Source organism: Aethalodelphis obliquidens, unplaced genomic scaffold (genome assembly GCF_003676395.1).
Source record: "Aethalodelphis obliquidens isolate GAN/ISIS:26980383/991018 unplaced genomic scaffold, ASM367639v1 scaffold27, whole genome shotgun sequence".
NCBI lineage: Eukaryota > Metazoa > Chordata > Mammalia > Artiodactyla > Delphinidae > Aethalodelphis > Aethalodelphis obliquidens.
In genome coordinates, this window is record NW_020837971.1 from 15,672,130 (window position 1) to 15,689,256 (window position 17,127).

Consider the following 17,127-nt stretch of genomic DNA (forward strand, 5'->3'; position numbering starts at 1 on the left):
TATGTTTTCACACTGGACTGGAGCTTGCCCTTGCAGATAGGTTACTACCTCTTCTGTGACTCAAGTGCCTTGGGAAAGATTATCCCTACCTGGAGAACTCCGCTTCAACTTCATGATGACAGAGGAACCCATTTCACTGGCCAGGTGCTTCAAAAAGTCTGTGCTGTTTGGCCAGTTTTACACTTTCACTGCACTTACCACCCCCTACCCTCTGGTTTGGTCAAACACACTAACAGCATTATTAAGACTCAACTGGCAAAACGTGTAGAGGCCCTCCAAATACCTTGGTCAAAAGCATTGCTGTTGGTCCTTCTAAATCATAGACCCACCCCCTTTGGAACTTTTACACCCTTTGAGGCAGTCACAGGATGCCCAGTGCACTTGGCTCCTGCCTCTTTTTTTTTTTTTTTTTTTTGCGGTACGCGGGCCTCTCACTGCTGTGGCCTCTCCCAGTTGCGGAGCACAGGCTCTGGACGCGCAGGCTCAGCGGCCATGGCTCACGGGCCCAGCCGCTCCGCGGCATGCGGGATCTTCCCGGACCGGGGCACGAACCCGTGTCCCCTGCATCGGCAGGCGGACTCCCAACCACTGCGCCACCAGGGAAGCCCAGCTCCTACCTCTTTTGACCCACAACCAATAAGAAGAGAGATACTCCAATACTGTAAAGGCCTAATTGCTTCTATTAAAAATAACCATGTTTTGGTAAGCAACCTTTTCACAGTGCACTCTTGGGAGATGAAGACCTTAAACATCACACCCTGCAACCTGCAGGTTTCATCTATTGGAAAAGACACCTCCAGAAGGACTCTCTTCAACCTTGCTGGAAAGGCTGCTATCAGGTACTGCTAACCAACCCTTGTGCTGCAAAACTCCAAGGAATACAACTCTTGGATTCACATGACACACCTAAAGAAAGCACCAAACCCTGTCTGGACCTGCAAATCATCTGGTGACCTGAAAGTAAACACTTCCCTGAACTGAAGCAGACGACATCCGATGAGCCAGCTTTCCAAAGATATTCAGACTAGGCCTGTTGGAATTTTGTCACCAGACCTTTGATTACATAAGGCTTCAGATAATCTCTACCGTTTAGGATCTTGGTAAAAGACATGGACGTCAGATAAAAAGTGCCTAAGAGTTGTCCCTCCTACCCCTCCTTGTTACTTAAATATAACCTCAATAGATCTCCAATCTGTGCACTTTCCCTCTGATGTGGGACACTACACCCAGGAAACGTCCTTCCTTGTATTGAGGAACAGAAAGACCCTGAAACTGGAAAGCCTGACTCAGATTAGTGATGCTTTCAGAGATGCATCTTGATCGAAAGGGGAAGTGTAAAAACATTAATAAGAGTTGGGAGACCAGAAGGGGGAGGGCTCATGCCCTGTGATGGTAGCAGAGCCCAAAAGAAAGAAAGATCTCCTCTTCGTTCCTGACGAGGACTCGGCCAATGAAAAGCCATGGACTCTTGTTTACTATAGCCTTCCCAAATTCCTTTTCCCCTCTGTAAGAGCGTTTTCCTTTCCATTTTTGCTGGGGACTTGCACATGGCTTGCCATGGCTGCAGACCCATTCTCTGCTGATCCTGAATAAACCCATTTTTGTTGGAGAAATAACTGGAAGTCTATTTGTCTTAGGTCCACATCCCCCACCCTCACCAGCACCCCGTAGCAGACCTCTGGGCAGAACCAATGCCCATGCTCCCCGGTCACCCACACCAGCAACACGTTCAGAAAATACAGCTTAGTTTGTTCCACATGCTCATTTCATGACAGCTTGAACTGGGTGTATGTGGGGGGCTGGTGGTCCACACAGACAGGGCTCCCACTTGGGAGGGGTGAGGACTTGGGGCAGCAGTGCATCTTCCACCTGGAAACATTCAGGGACCAGAACACGCACAGCGTCTGGCTCACATGGCACCCTCCATTTCCAGAGAGCGGAAGTGGGGGCCAGCTAATAGGATCAGGCATTTCTTGGCTGGAGGGGAAGGTACTCAAGGCCCAAGAGTCTGAAAATGTCTTCCTCTGAAGCCACGTGGAGAAACGTCTTCTGCAACAGAGTGCAAGCACGAGTGCCTGGGAGCCACTCCACCACGCGGCAGCTTCCCGGAGACAGGTGTGGGGAGGAGGCTGGAAGGGCAGGCAGAGCCCAGCCCCGCGGTGGGGTGCTTCTTGAGGGCCCTGTGGGTCCCAGGTTGGAGGGCCCTGGGGCCGACGCAGACTGTGGGCCGGGCAGAGAGCCGTTTTCCCCACCCAGGCCTCCCGTCCCAGCAACACACCTGCCCCGGATCAAACAGACCATGGCTGTTCAGCCAGAGCCCTTCCGGCTCTCCCTCCAGCTGAAGCGGCGCAGCTCCCGCTCGAAACGCTGGGGAAGAGTGACTGCATCAGCAGGGCCGCCAACCCCAGACCCCAGGGTGGCCGCAGCAGCACACTCCCTACCTTGGAGCCAGTCCAGCCGAGTAGCGCAGAGGGGAACTGGCTGATGGGGGTGACCACCAGGTGGTCGGGGTGGGGCAGGGCCTCTGGGCGCCCCTACAGCATCCCCTGGGGGTTGTGGCAGGTGGAAAATGCAGAAAGTCCCCTCGAAGGCATCTATGGTGTGGCTCTGCCGGTGCAGGTGGGTGGGGTCGTCTGCCTGCCATCTGCGCTGGTGCTGGCGGTACAGGACAAGGTCCTGGGGGAGAGCAGACATGGCCGGGCACCGCCATGTGGGGCTGGGACAGGAACCAGGATCCTGGCAGGACCGTCAGCAGGGGGAGCAGGAAGCCCCTAACCTACTTCTTCAGGCAGCACATCACTCTGGGCAGCAGCCCTGCCTCCCGGCCCTCCTGGGGGTGGGTGATGAGGAAGTCCACGTCGTGGCCCTGAGGGGGCCAGTCTGACTCTCAGCCTCCGTGTTCTCCCGAATCCCTTCAGTGAGGGAAGGCCCACCTCAGTGGTCCCGCCTCAGACGCCTTCACTGGGAAGGGCCTGGAGCTGAGCCGGAGGGCGTGTGGAGCCCCCTGACCTCCGGAAGCCGCCGGTCAGCGCGACCATGGCCCCAGGAAGGGCCTGCCCCACGGCTGCCTCCACCGCCTGCTGCAGGGTCTCCACATCTGACCGCAGGATCCGGGTGCTCGGGTCCTGGTGGTGCTGGAGTCCTGTGGGCAGCACAGCTCTCCTGACCTGCCCAGCCCGGCCCTCTCTAGCTGTCTCCCACTAGCCCCTCCTCTCCCTTAAATATCAAACGCTTATTCTGAAACAATTGTAGGCTCACATGCAGTTGAAAGAAATAACAGAGATCCCCTGTGCCCTCTGCCCAGTTCCCCACAGCGGTAACATCTGGCAGAACTACTGTAGGTCACACCAGAATTCTGATGCTGACACAATCAAGATACAGACTATCCCTTTCAACGCCTCGGTTTTCCCATCCATGAAACGGGGCCGGGAGGTGATAAAGAGATGTGAAGATGGCTCTGCCGCTGAACAACACCTCGCTCTAGCCCGCGTCCACCTCCTCCCCTGTCAGAGGGATCACTGGGCCTTCCACACACACAGTTAGGAGAGGTTTACGTGAGGGAATAAACGGCCCCGGGCAGGATGCGCGCTCAGTAAGCGCTGCGGGCCTCTCCTGCGGGGAGAGAACACTGAACGGAACCGACGGATGCCACCATCACGCTCCACCGGACGCACGGCTCTGTGGTCTCACGTCCTGCTGACCGGCCAGGAGACTCTCCCAGGACCCCCAGCTGGCCTCCCCTCCCCCAGCCCCCAGGAAGATGTTCAAAGAGGCAACGAGTGCTGGGCTGTGGGGCTCCTTCAGCAGGGTCCCCGATCCAGGCCACACGGAGAGAACACAGAGTCTGCTCAACACCTGCGACCTGCTGGCCTCACGCCAAGGAGCTCACAGGATTCCCATGCTTTACAGAGAACGTAATTCAGGCTCAGAGAAGTCAAGACTCAGGGCCACGGTCTCCTACCTAGTAAGCGGCAGAGATGGGACTCAAACCCAGGCCTGACAAACTCTCAAGTTCACGTCTCTCCACCGCTCGGCACCACCTCCCACTAGCAGGCTCCTCACTGAGCCTCTCCCCGCTGAGCACAGGTCCCCACGCCATCAGCCAGTGGGCCAAGGCGCCAAGCAGCACACAAGCAAGTGTGCCCAGGGCCCGGGCTGCTCTGACATGCCCTCCCCTCTACGGAATCAGGAGTAAGGGGTACATGCCTGGTCCAGGCCCAAGTCTAACCAGGAGGTCCTGAACGGCACGGCAGCTACTCTGACCATTATCGCTCACTGAGAAGGGGCTGCACCGGGTCCTGACTCCACTGGGTCAGGAAGTCCACCAAATAAAGATGCCCGTCTTCACACTCACCCCATTCCCGGCCACATAGGCAGCCACGAGCATATGCCATGCGTCAGAGCTAAGGGCTCCATGGTGTGGGAGGCTTTCAGGCACAGGTGCTTTGGGGAAGCCCAGGGCCCAGCGCTCCCAGAGGGCTCACCTGCTCTCTGCTCTGGGGCTGCTCTCGGAGGTCGTCCAGCGTCCGCAGCCCCTCCTGGTACCACCGGTCAGCGGTCCTTAGCCCGACCCCAAAGATCTGAGTGAAGAGCTGTTCTGAGGATGAGCACAGCACACTTGGTCAGGAGCAAACTCTTACAGCGAGATGCAGATGACGACACTGATCCGTGCAAGGCGTGTCCCAGGACAGCACCACTGCAGCGTTACACAAGTGGCCTCATTAAGTCTTCGTCTGGCCGGGCAAGTGGCATCCCCACTCACATTCTTCAAGTTTAAGCAACGTGCTCAAGCCCACACAGCAAGTGCACAGGCAGGACTCAAACCCCGAGCCTGGCCTACACAGCCCACCCTCACAGGGGACAGCAGGGAAAGACCCCACGTGCTCCCTCCCCAGGCCTCGGTCCCCTCCTCGAGCAGGGTCTCTCCCCAGAACTTGTACAGTTCTAGCCTATGATTCCAACATCACCAAAGTAGGCGACCTGACAGTCCGTCCATTCACTGGGAAAACCATACCATCCCACCCAACAGCAGCTGGGACTTATTACTGTGGCTCTGCCTTTTAACAGGCAGCAAAAAGGGCAGTTAATAGCCAGGGGGTTGTTTTAGCAGGATCTGGAAGGAACAGGTTAGGGCTGGCTGGGGCTCTGTTCCAGGTTCAAACATGACAATTGCCACTGCCTGGCCACGGGTCAGCAGAGATGTCCAGGCCAGTGGAAACTAACTATGCTGCTGGAGCTGACCTCTCGTGGGGTGGCCAGCTGCCCTCACACGGGTATCCCACACCCAGGGTGGGCGCTAGCAACTCACCTGTTTCTTCCTTGACTATAGCTCGTTGGACAGGGGTGGGCACTTGCCCTAGGCCAGCCACTCAGAGCCCCTCCCCAGGGACTTCTGAAACACAGAGCAGGCCCAGGGGAGGAAGAACAGCTGGGTGGCACTCGTGTCCCTGAGCCCCACTTCCTGCAGACCAGCTGTAGCCTGCCCTTTTGGGACTGTGCTGGCCATCCTTCCCTAGATCCCCTGAACCAAGAGCATGAACTGGATGGGAAAGATGCTGAGAATAACCTAATCATGCTGTTTATAACAGTAAACTTCTAACTGTTCACGTACTTCTCTCCTGGCCTGGATGCCTTCTGGGACTCAGGGGTACCCCGGGGGAGGTAGCAGATGACTGTGCCCTCTCCCAGCGCTTCTCCAGCCACTAATTCCTGTGTTGCCTCCACACCCCTGAGCCCCCCACCCCCCGTCCTTTACACAGGGTTCCTCTCCCTTTTTGAAGCCCCCCCCCCCGACCAGTCGCTGATCTGACAACCTCCAGCCACAAAACCAGGGTGTCTAAGGAGCCCGACCAAGGCATCCACAAGAGCTCTGGCAGCTCCGTTATCAGACCAGAAATGAGTGGGACCAGCGGGAAGGTGCGTCGTGGACACAGGCAGGACGCCACCAAGAAAATGAGTACGTGAGGTCACAAAGGTGGAGACACTGCGAGGGTGAGCAGCCCCACAGATTTAACGGTCCCCGTGGCACCCGGAAAAAGGTTCTGTTTTGTTCAGTATGCTCTGTGTAAAATGCCAGAGCATGTGATATACTTGAGAATATGCCATCAATAGTCAAATAAGAACACATGGTGCCGAGTGATCTAGAAAATTCCCTGTGCTCAAAACAAGCTTCTCGTCCGCCTCCATCTGGCTGCCTCGTGTATATCGGGTGTCGGCTGACCTGCCAGTTCCTCAGTGAGACCTTCTCTGACCCTGGGGGGGACCCACTGCCCCCACTTTCCACCTGACATGGCATGAACCATGTGCTGTGGCTCTGGGGGAGGACCGTGGAGCTCCGTGCCCCTGCCGGGGGCTGCCCTGTGTACCTTCATGGCCTGGTACCTCTCCGAGAGCCGAACTCTCTCCACCTCCTCACACACTCCGCGTTCCAGCAGCTCCTGTGGGAGAAGACAAGGCCTGACTGGCAAGAGGAGACCTGGGTGCCCAAGGCCCAGCAGGGGGGCTTTGTGGGAGCAGGATCCCGGGGGACTTGGAAATGAAGACTGTGCCCAGGGAGCCTCCAAGCCCCTAGGGCGGGGAACGTGGGCCACCTCTCAGATAAATAGCAAGCCCTGGGATACGTAAACAACTGCTTTTAAAACATAGGTGAATTCAGCAAGACTTCATTTAAAAGCTCAAGTGGGGCTTCCCTGGTGGCGCAGTGGTTGAGAGTCCGCCTGCCGATGCAGGGGACGTGGGTTCGTGCCCTGGTCCAGGAAGATCCCACAATGCCGCGGAGCGGCTGGGCCCGTGAGCCATGGCCGCTGAGCCTGCGTGTCCGGAACCTGTGCTCCGCAACGGGAGAGGCCACAACAGTGAGAGGCCCGCGTACCGCAAAAAAAAAAAAGTTTAAGTGAATTCAAAAGTATCTTTTCCATCGTGATATACTTGCTCAGTGGTAAGTGTACAAAAGGACAACTTCACATTTGGGGTCCTCAAATACTTCGCATTGTAAAAAGAGGTGCGCATGCTCAGGGGTCCTCTTCCACCATCCGGGACAGTCTGCGCTGGTCCAAGTGGAGCCAGCTACCAGCCTGCCGCGCTCCCGGCAGCTCCCTTGGCTGAGCCCCTTCGGTCCCCCTAGGGCAGGTGCTGTGGCCCCCATTCACACGTGAGGAATCTGAGTGAAGAGGGTGGCCGGCCACAGCTGGGCTCTGAGCCACCAAGCCACCTGCCCTTGCCAGGCCCTGAGGCCCCCTCACCTCCCCCCACCCCGCCCTGCTAAGTGCGGGGAGCACCGACCTGGACGACCCTGAACGAGCGTTCTCCAAAGTGGGCCAGGCCACGCAGCTGGCTCAGGGCTGTGACCGGGCTGGGAAGGGCCTTGAGCGCTGAGGCTGCTCTGCACAAGGAGAGTTGGCGGCACTCACTGCCGGCGAAGCCCGCGGCCTCCGCTAGCGTCTCCAGAGCCTACTGCAGGGAGGGGCCCTTGGGGAGGGGCAGGGATGGCGGGGTACCTCACCCCACCCGTCCCTCCAAGGCTGGGACAGGGGAGGGCCTGGCCCCATCCCAGGGAGGCAGGGGACCCAGGGCTCACCGAGAGGCCGGCGTGGTGGTGCGTGAGGGGTGTGGGCCGCTGGCAGGCACAGGGCAGCCTCCATGCTGGGCGTGGCGGCCCCTTCCCGCACACAGCCACCTGGGGAAGGGCAATATACAGGCTGCTTCGAGGCTGCAGGGTGGGCAGGGGCCAAGGAAGCCCCCCGGAGCCCTGCCTCTCCTGGGTGGTCACCTAGGGCTCTCGGGACAGACGGGGCCGACTCTCAGAGGGCACAACTGCCAGAGGCACGGGGCAGAGGCGGTGTCGCCCTGCAGAGGCCAGAGCGGCAGCAGTGGCACCAGCTGCCACCGCACGTGCTGTATGTGCCCCACCTCCCAGAACCCCCTCCGGCAAGTGGGCTGGGGTGCCTGTCACCCCCACTTCACAGACGGGGACACCGAGGCCTCATGGCTCACAGGCAGAGTCAGGATTTGAATGCGGGCAGCCCTGCTCTGAGCCCACACCTGCAGCCCCCAGCTGTGCTCACCCAGGAAGCACAGAGGTGGGCGGAGGCCATGAACCTCACAGCACCCCGAGGACGGCCTCCTGCTGGCCCCACTTGGGGTCACAGTCTCTCCACTTGGTAAGCAAGAAAGGCCTAAAGATGCCAAAAATAAGTGGATCTCAAGAGAGTTTGCACCAATGGTGAGAGGAGAAGCGGGAACGGCCTGGCTTCCCAGGGCCCCTTGGTGGTCCGGGCTGAGCCCTCACCGCCCACCTCATGTGAAAGACACTGAGGCACGGCTGCCGTGTCACCTGTCCCAGCTGAGCTCTGGCCTGCGCTGGGGCCTTCTCTGGGGCCCCACCCTCATCCTTCACCCAGCTCACCTCCAGGCAGTGCCGGCACTCCACAGGGACTGGCTGCCCAGCCGCCATGCTCTCCGTGAACCAGCTTACGTCTAAGAGCACTGGGCGGGTGCATCCTGGGTGAAGGGCCGCCGTCCTGCGCTCCTGCTGGCAGACGGTCTCCTCTGCTGAGATCCCCTCCATCATGACGTGTGTCACCTCTGAGCTGGGCGGAGGGAAGAAGAGGAAGTGAGGCCCAGAGCCCTTTCCCAGACCTGCCATTCTTCCTGCTGCACTCCATGCCTCCAGGCCTTTGCTGTTACTATCCCCTCTGCCTGGTGACCACCTATTCATTCTTCAGAAAGACCTCCCAGCCCCTCCTCTTGGCAGACAAACATCTCCACCACTCCAGCATCCGCAGAGCTGTGCGTGGTTCTCGGCTCTAGCTATGATGAAAAGACCAACCCTTTTTTGTGTTAACTTGTCTGTCTCCCTCTCCCCCCAACCCCAGAGGAAGGAGAGGCCAGGGGTACAGGGGCCAGGACCAGGAGGGGGTCTTCATCGAAGTGCTGGAGACAGACTGCTTGGGTTTGAACCTCAGCTCTGCCACACACTTGCTATGTGCCCTTGGGCACATCACTTATCTCTGTACTTTGACTGCCTCATCCACAGAGCAGAGATAATAACATATCTTCTTTGCAGGGTTGCTGTAAAGATTAAATGAGCTAATAAGCAAAACGGCTTAGATAGTGCCCAGTACATTCTAGGCTGTGGTCATCATCCTCTCCTGAGTGGGTCTGCTGCACCCCTGGGAATGGTTAACTAAGCTTCAGGGGGACTGGCCCCTGATTCACTTGCTCTTTCAACTTCAAAACCATGGGAACCCTCCTCCCTTACTTTCAGCATTGCTTCTGTAGTGGTTTTGTTTTTGTTTGGTTTTCTTCTACTCTTTGAGCCTCACTCAAGTCACTTTCTCAGCCCTGAGGAGAGAAATCAGTTTAGCTAACAGGGCAAGATGAATCCACCTAAGGAAGGACTGTTAACCACCGCTACACTCACATGGCCCTTTATAAAGCCTCCGGCATACATTCTCTCCTTGTCCTACAGAAACACTCCTGACCCTAACTGCTAACACCCTTTTACAAAAGAGGAAATTGACAGGAAGGCTATATGACCATGACATGCCAGGGCTAACTTGGAATCCAAACACCTCAGGTGCCCCTCCGCTCCGGGGTCAGCTGCGTGGGAGTCGTTTCAGATCTCAATATCCTCAGCAGTAAGGAAACAACATACGTGAATGTGGCTGATCAGCTGCAAAGTTCCGAGCACGGGCATCTGTGTTCAGGCCATCACGCCACTCAGCAGCATCTCCCGGCCCACCGGGCGCGACGGCATGGTGATACCTATACGGGCGTGCCACGTTCCCCGGTGAGGCGAGGCCGTGGGCGCCGGACCCGCCCCGCGCCCCTCAGAAAGGTCGGCCCTAGGAAGGTGGCCTCGCCTGGCGGCGAGCTTCGCCACGACCGCGCACCTGTAGGCGTCCAAGACGCGGAAGCCCTTGGAGAGAGCCAGGCGTGTGAGGAAGGCCCGGCGGTTGCGGACCATGCGTGGCTCAGCCAGGCAGACAGTGACCCCAGGGAAGCGTGCCGCGGAGGAAGGGGCGGTGTCCGGGGTCCCGACCCCCGCTCGCCGCCGTTTTGGTAGCATTCGTCCCCTGTCCGCGGGTGGCGCCTGGCGAAAGCAGAGAGAAGCTGGACAGAAGCCGGAAGGAAGGCGAGCGGAAGCCGCACGGCTGCCGGAAGCCAGCGGGCGGAAGCCAGCGGGAGGAAGCCAGCGGGCGGAAGCCGACTGGAAGGGGAAGTGGCGCCCGGCCACTCAAGGAGGCAGGCCCCGCCCCATGCAAATTAAGTCTCTGGGCGGATTTCGCCCCCAGGGTCGTTTGGAGCGAGGTAGAGGTCCCGGGGTTCCACCTGATTGGGTGTTCCGGCCTCTCAGCGCCAGAGGCCCCGCCTCTATGCAAATACAGCCAGAGCACACGCCTTTTATTTAAATTACACTCGCGGAAAGTCCCGTCCCATCCTTGGGACCACCCGGGAGGAGAGACTGGGTTGGAGGGTAGGGGGGTCGGGTAGAAGGGGTGCGCGCAGAAGTTGGAAGGGAGGAGGCGGAGGTTAGGGAAGTCGTCCTCGGAGGCTAAGAGGGGAGATCGAGGTGGGGGTATCCGGGGATCCGTCCTCGGCGCGTGGGGGGAGGGAGATGTTAGTGGTGGGTCCTTGGCGGGTAGGAGAGGGATCCGTTCTCAGCAGGATAGGAGTATCCGCCCCAGCCCCTGCTGTTCGCCCCTGCTATTCGCCCCCTCCGACTGGGTCGGGCTGGACCGATGGGCACCGGAAACCTGGCGGCGCCAGGCTCCTGGATAGCGGGCCCGGGCAGATGCGCGAGTGAGCGTGCTGGTGGAACGACCGCGACAAACCCCTGGAAAGGGTTTTCAGTCTTTCTCAATCGAATGGCGTTAAGGACGACTGGCCGGCCACTTGGAAAAATGGAAGTTGGATCCCTCCCTTACTGTTTAACACCAAAATAAAATCCAGATGGATCAAATATTAAAATCTAAAAAAGAAAAAAAAATGTACTGGGGAGTCGATGAATGTTTTTATGGTCTAAAGTATCACAATAAACCTGAAGACACTAAAGGAAAAGAATGGTAAACTTGAAGACATACAAATTTAAAATGTATTTAAACATTAAAAGGCAAACCAGGGCTTCCCTGGTGGCGTAGTGGTTGAGAATCTGCCTGCCAATGCAGGGGACACGGGTTCGAGCCCTGGTCTGGGAAGATCCCACATGCCGCGGAGCAACTAAGCCCGTGCGCCACAGCTACTGAGCCTGCGCGTCTGGAGCCTGTGCTCCGCAACAAAAGAGGCCGCGACAGTGAGAGGCCCACGCACCGCGATGAAGAGTGGCCCCTGCTCGCCGCAACTAGAGAAAACCCTCGCACAGAAACGAAGTCCCAACACAGCCATAAATAAATTAAAAAATAATAATAATTTAAAAAAAGGCAAACCAGGGGAAGAGTGTGACACATTTTGAATTTAAATCTAATTCCTGTAATTATGAAATTGTCCACGGATTAATAAGGAAAAGACGACAAGCAAGAACACCAGTAGGCAATTTACAGAGGAAATGCTACTCAAAAACATACCAGATTCCCTGACTCGTCCAATCAGGGAAGGGCAAACTTAAATGAGAGTATCTTCACTTATCGCATTATCCGACGTTTACAAAATTGATCACACATGAGGGAACTGGCAGATTGTAGGAGGGACTTTTTGGAAGCCAATTTAGCAACCATAGCCAACAAAATGAAAACAAAAATCTCACCCAGCAATTCCTTTTCCAAGATTGGTATTGTGTTGAATCCCTAGACCAGGTTGGGAAAGCTGACATCTTGACAACATCGAGTGTTCCTGTATGTCTCTCATATTTTCAGACACTACGCTTTGGAATCTCTTTGTTATGCTATGTGATCTCCTCAGTCTTCCCTGCCTGCGGCACAGGGCTGAAACAGGCTGGTGCCTCAGCCCAGGCCTCCTCTCAGCCTCCACTCCAGCTCCTGACCTGCCCTCCTGGGCCCATGACACACACCCTGGCTGGGAGGCCTGGGATGCGGCCCCTCTCTCATTTCCTGTGCTCGTTTCTCCTCCTGCCATCTGGGAAGGGGGAGCTCCCAGGCTCTCTGCAAGGAGTCCGTGTTCCCCATCTGTGGGTTCTGCCTTTCCTCAGAGAGCAGCAGCCTATCCCCTGAAACAATTTCCATTCTTCTTGATGGCCTCTGTCTCCATCCCAGGCACCTGGGTTCTCTTTTGGGGCAGCAGAGGCAGCTTTTTTTTTTTTTTTTTTTTTTTTTTTTTTTGCGGTACACAGGCCTCTCACCGCTGTGGCCCCTCCCATTGCAGAGCACAGGCTCCGGACGCTCAGGCTCAGTGGCCATGGCTCACGGGCCCAGCCGCCCCACGGCATGTGGGATCTTCCCGGACCGTGGCACGAACCCGTGTCCCCTGCAACGGCAGGCGGACTCCCAACCACTGCGCCACCAGGGAAGCCCCAGAGGCAGCTTTTAATGACCCATCGCACCTGAATACTTAAAATACTGGGCAACTTGCAAAAATGAGGATTTCCACAGGCCCAGGGAAGTTTTGTGAGGGGTGATCCTCAGTGCCCACTGAGTGGAGGCCTGGGCACAGGTGGGCAAAGCCACAGCATCGATGGTTGGCGTGCTCCTCTCCTCCCCTCCCTGGACCACCAGGTCACTGTCCATCCAGCTGGGAAGCGGAGACCTCAGCCCTCTATCTCCGATAAACCTGTCTTGGGGTTCCCAAATGTCTAAGTCCCCAGCTCCCTGCTGCCCACGCTGAGACCACCCCCCCAAAAAAAGTCAGAGGCTGCACAGGTGATCTCCTGGCTGGGCCCTCTCGGCAGCCCTGAGGGTGGCAGTCCTCCCTTGTGTTCTGCACTGTGCTTTCTCATGCTGTGTTTTGGATTAGTTTTACCCAGATGTATGAGCTCGCATCTTTCCAAGATGAATCTCATCTAGCTATTTCCTGTTCCCACTTCCAGTTCAGAAAAGGCCCCTGGGGGTGATTTTTCAGTCCTTGTGACCTTCATAAAACCTCCCCATGGAGCACCGTCTTTGAAGTCCGCTTCAGTGCTGTTGGCGCCTGTCCTTGGCCTGTGGGGCCGGGACTCTGCCTGGCTCTGAGGCCCAACCCCCCACCGATTCCCGTCTCCTGCGGGTTACTTGCCAGCTGCATTCCAGAGGGTGTGCGGTCAGCCTGCTGATGCTGTCAGACTGGAGCTCCTGAGGACCACTGGCCCAAAGTTCTGACCTCTAGTGCCACTCCCTGGACCTTCCTGAGCTACCCACTGCATCACTGTGGGTTTGGGCTATCTGGTGCATCAGTCTGCCCAGGCTGACAGAACAAAATACCACAGACAGGGCAGCCAAAACAAAAGAAACATTTCTTATTATTCTAGAGGCCGGAAATCCAGGATTAGGGTGCTGGCAGGCAGCTTTCATTCTGAGGCCTTCTCTCTTGGCTTGTAGACGGCCACCGTCTCTCTGTGTGCCTACACGATCTCTTTGTGTGCTCGTGGAGAGGGAGAGAAAGAGATCTCTTCCTCTTCTTATAAGGCCACCAGTCGTATCAAATTAGGACCACACCCCTGTGACGTCATTTAACCATATTACTCCTAAAAGGCCTTTCTCCAAATACAGTCACATTGGGGGTTAGGGCTGCAACATATGAATCTGAGGGAACACAATTCAGTTCATAGTACCTGGTGTATTTGGTCCTGTGCTGCTGTAACAAATTACCACAAACTGGGGGCTTGAAACAACAGAAATTTATTCTTGTAGTTCTGAAGCCTGGAATTCTAAGATCAAGGTGTTAGCAAGGCCGTGTTCCCTCTGAAAGCTCTAGGGGAAGATCCTTCCCACCTCCTCTAGCTCCTAGTGGCTCCTGGCATTCCTGGGCTTGCGGCTGCATCCCTCTGATCTCTGCCCCATCCCCAACCCAATGGCTGCCTTCCCTCTGTCCCTTCCCCTTTTCTTATATATATATTTTTTTTTAATTTTTAATTTATTTTTACTTTCTGGCCACGCTGCATGGCATGCAGGATCTTGGTTCCCCAGCCAGGTTCAAACCCGTGTCCCCTGCAGTGGAAGCACAGAGTCTTAACCACTGGACCACCAGGGAAGTGCCCCCCCCCCCACCTTTTCTTATAAAGGCACCAGTCATTGAATTTAAGGCCCACCCTTAATTCAGGATGACCTCATCATGAAATTCTTAATTACATCTGCAAAGACCCTTATTCCAAATGTGGTCACAGTCTGAGGTTCCTCATGGGCATGAATTTGGTGGGGGGCCACCATTCAATCTACTACCCTGAGTCCACACCTCCGACCCAGGCTCAGCCCTGGACTCTGCTGACAGGTTCCATGGCCCATCATGGATCTCTGCAAAAATCCGTCAGAGCTGCAGGATGTAGTTTCTGATAGGAATAGATGTGCTCATGCCAGGAACTGTGGCTTGCCATGGGCCTGCCAGGTTATGTGACCAAAGGAGATGCTTTATTTTTGAGAAACTATACTGTCTTTTAAGGAAAACGTGGGTCCCTTTGCTTGTTGGATGGTGTCTAAGTCTGGTCAAGCAGCTATAATGAATACCACAGATTGGGTGACTTGAAAAAAACAGACATTAATTTCTCACAGTTCTGGAGGCTGGACATGTGGAATCAGGGTGCTGGAAGATTCAGTGTTGGTGAGGGCCCACTACCAAGCTGCAGATTTTTCACTGTATCCTCATATGTCAGAGGGGGTGAGACATGGTGCCTCTTTTATAAGGGCACTAATCCCAGCTACGAGAGCCCCATCCTCATGACCTAATCACCTCCAGAAGGCCCCACCTCCTAACACTAGCACCTTGGGCATCAGGATTCCAACATGTGGATTTGGGGGAGGGGGGGACACAAACAGATGGGCTCTGTGTAAGAAGGAGGTGGGGGGATTGGAGGCCTGGGGCAAGATCTGGAGTGGGAAGACTGGGCCAAGGGGTAGAGAAGAATCCCTGACTCCCTCCCACCATGGGGACTTGGCCTAAGAATGATGGAAAAGAGATAGATGTGTCCTTAAAATGAAGGCTCTTAGCGTTCATTTGTCCAACCAGCCCTGACTCAGCATGGTTGGTAATCCCTAGGGGAAGGGCTAAGTGGTCTGGAAGAATTACGAGAAGAGGGATGTTTGCTGAACCAAACTCCGTCACAAATTGACACAACTGTCTACCCTTTCCACCAGAGGTAATTCCATTGATATTAAGGCAGAATATGACATTATTACATTCTGGAGTGAACAGACCCAATGTCATTTAGGTATTTTCCAATTTACTACTGTTATTGAAATAAAACACAGATATGGCTGTGGGGAGTTCCAGCTTATCGGCTTCAAGGAGAGCCCTGGGCTGGAAAGTTTGGCTCAATGCCCAAGGTTGTCATGGACGGTGGCCCACGGGGTGGAGGGTATTGAGAGGCCAGATACGGAGGCAGCAGCCTGCCCCAGGATATGGGGCAGGTCAAGGTCAGAGTCTGTCCTTCACTGGAGGAAAGGGGGGTGGGTGGTTAGCTCAGGAGGGTGTCCGTGGTCAGGGCCGCATGCAGATGGAAAAGGATGGAATCTGGGTATAGTGGGGCCGGGGGGATGCTAGTCAGTACAACTACTGACATTTATGGAGGGCTTGGTATAGGCCATGTATTGTGTTAATTATTTGTTCTATTACATCTTTATTCTCTCCCCAGTTGTATGGAATTGGTACTGCTATTACTTCCCCCATTTTACAGAGAGAAGAACTGAGGCCGAGAGCCAAAGTACTCTTTCCGAGTTTACAGTGCACACAGAGGCACAATTATGATTTAAACAGTGGCTGTTTGACTTCTGAGCCAGCCTCCCAACCACGGATTCAACAAAACTGTGTTGCCCTAAGTGCAGGGGGTACAGATATAAGACGCACAGAAGGACCTGCCTTCATTCCATTTTTGTAGAGGCAAGACAGACAGACAAATAAGGAGAATGCACACGGTGCCGGGTGGTGCCACGGGGCACAGAGGGCATGGCCGAACCAGTCCCTTCGGCGTGCACACCCTTCTCCAATCGTGCCTCTGATGCTCTCTCCGGCAAGAGGTGGGGTCTATCCCCTCCTTTTAATAGGGGGCCGGCCCTGGAACTTTCTTGGACCAACAGAAGGCAGCAGAAGCGACATTGTGGGATGCGTGGGCTCAGCCTGACGAGGGCACGCAGCTTCCATTTCTGCCCTCTTGGAAGGCAACTGCCACGGAAAGAAGTTCAGGCTGCACTGTGGGTGCTGGGAACCACGTGAACAGAGAACCAGGAGCCCTCGGGACACCAGCTTCCGGCTGACGTCTTAAAGCAGCGGCGCTAGATCGTTCCTCATATTCTGTGAGCAGACTCCGCACGTGGCGTCAGCCGGCTCCTCCCCCATGCAGTGGCTCACAGAATGGTAAGGAATGATGTAGCACCGCTGCTTTAAGACAAATCAGCTTTAGGGCATTTTGTCACACAGCCACAGATAACTGAGAGGACGGGAGAAGGGCAAAGCGCCATGGAGAGAACTAAAGTCAGGGCGGGGGGGGGACTTCCCTGGTGGCGCCGTGATTAAGAGTCCACCTGCCAATGCAGGGCACGTGGCTTCAAGCCCTCGTCTGGGAAGATCCCACATGCCGCAGAGCAACTAAGCCCGTGCGCCACAACAACTGAGCCTGCGCTGTAGAGCCCGGAAGCCACAACTACTGAGCCCACGTGCCACAACTACTGAAGCCTGCGCGCCTAGAGCCCATGCTCCCCAATAAGAGAAGCCGCCGCAATGAGAAGCCCACGCACCGCAACGAAGAGTAGCCCCCGCTCGCTGCAACTAGAGAAAGCCCTCGCGCAGCAGCAAAGAGCCAAAGGAGCAGAAAATTAATTAATTAATTAATTTAAAAAGAAAAAAGAAACGTGGTTGAGAGTTATCAATCATTACGTAGGTTATGGTGGAGCGAGAGAGAGAGAGCGAGAGAGAGAGAGAGAGAGAGAGAGAGAGGCAAGCAGAGGGAGTCCTTTCATTTAGAAGTACACAGTCAAATATTTCCTGGTGAAATCATATGATGTCTGGGATTTGCTTCAAAATCATGTCGAGGCGGAGGAAAGGGTGGGACAC

At 55.8% G+C, this 17,127-nt stretch overlaps 1 protein-coding gene across 1 annotated transcript; it reads right to left on the reverse strand.

The window, feature by feature from the left end:
* Window positions 1-521: 521 nt before the first annotated feature.
* POLM (DNA polymerase mu) lies at window positions 522-11,090 on the reverse strand. The gene is given in 13 exon segments (XM_027124014.1): window positions 522-2,049; window positions 2,279-2,323; window positions 2,326-2,367; window positions 2,442-2,508; window positions 2,510-2,676; window positions 2,777-2,866; window positions 2,973-3,167; window positions 4,485-4,592; window positions 6,366-6,437; window positions 7,282-7,452; window positions 7,577-7,675; window positions 8,405-8,588; window positions 9,894-11,090. Coding segments are annotated over 13 exon segments (1,503 nt in total). The 5' UTR covers window positions 10,070-11,090; the 3' UTR covers window positions 522-1,962.
* Window positions 11,091-17,127: the final 6,037 nt, after the last annotated feature.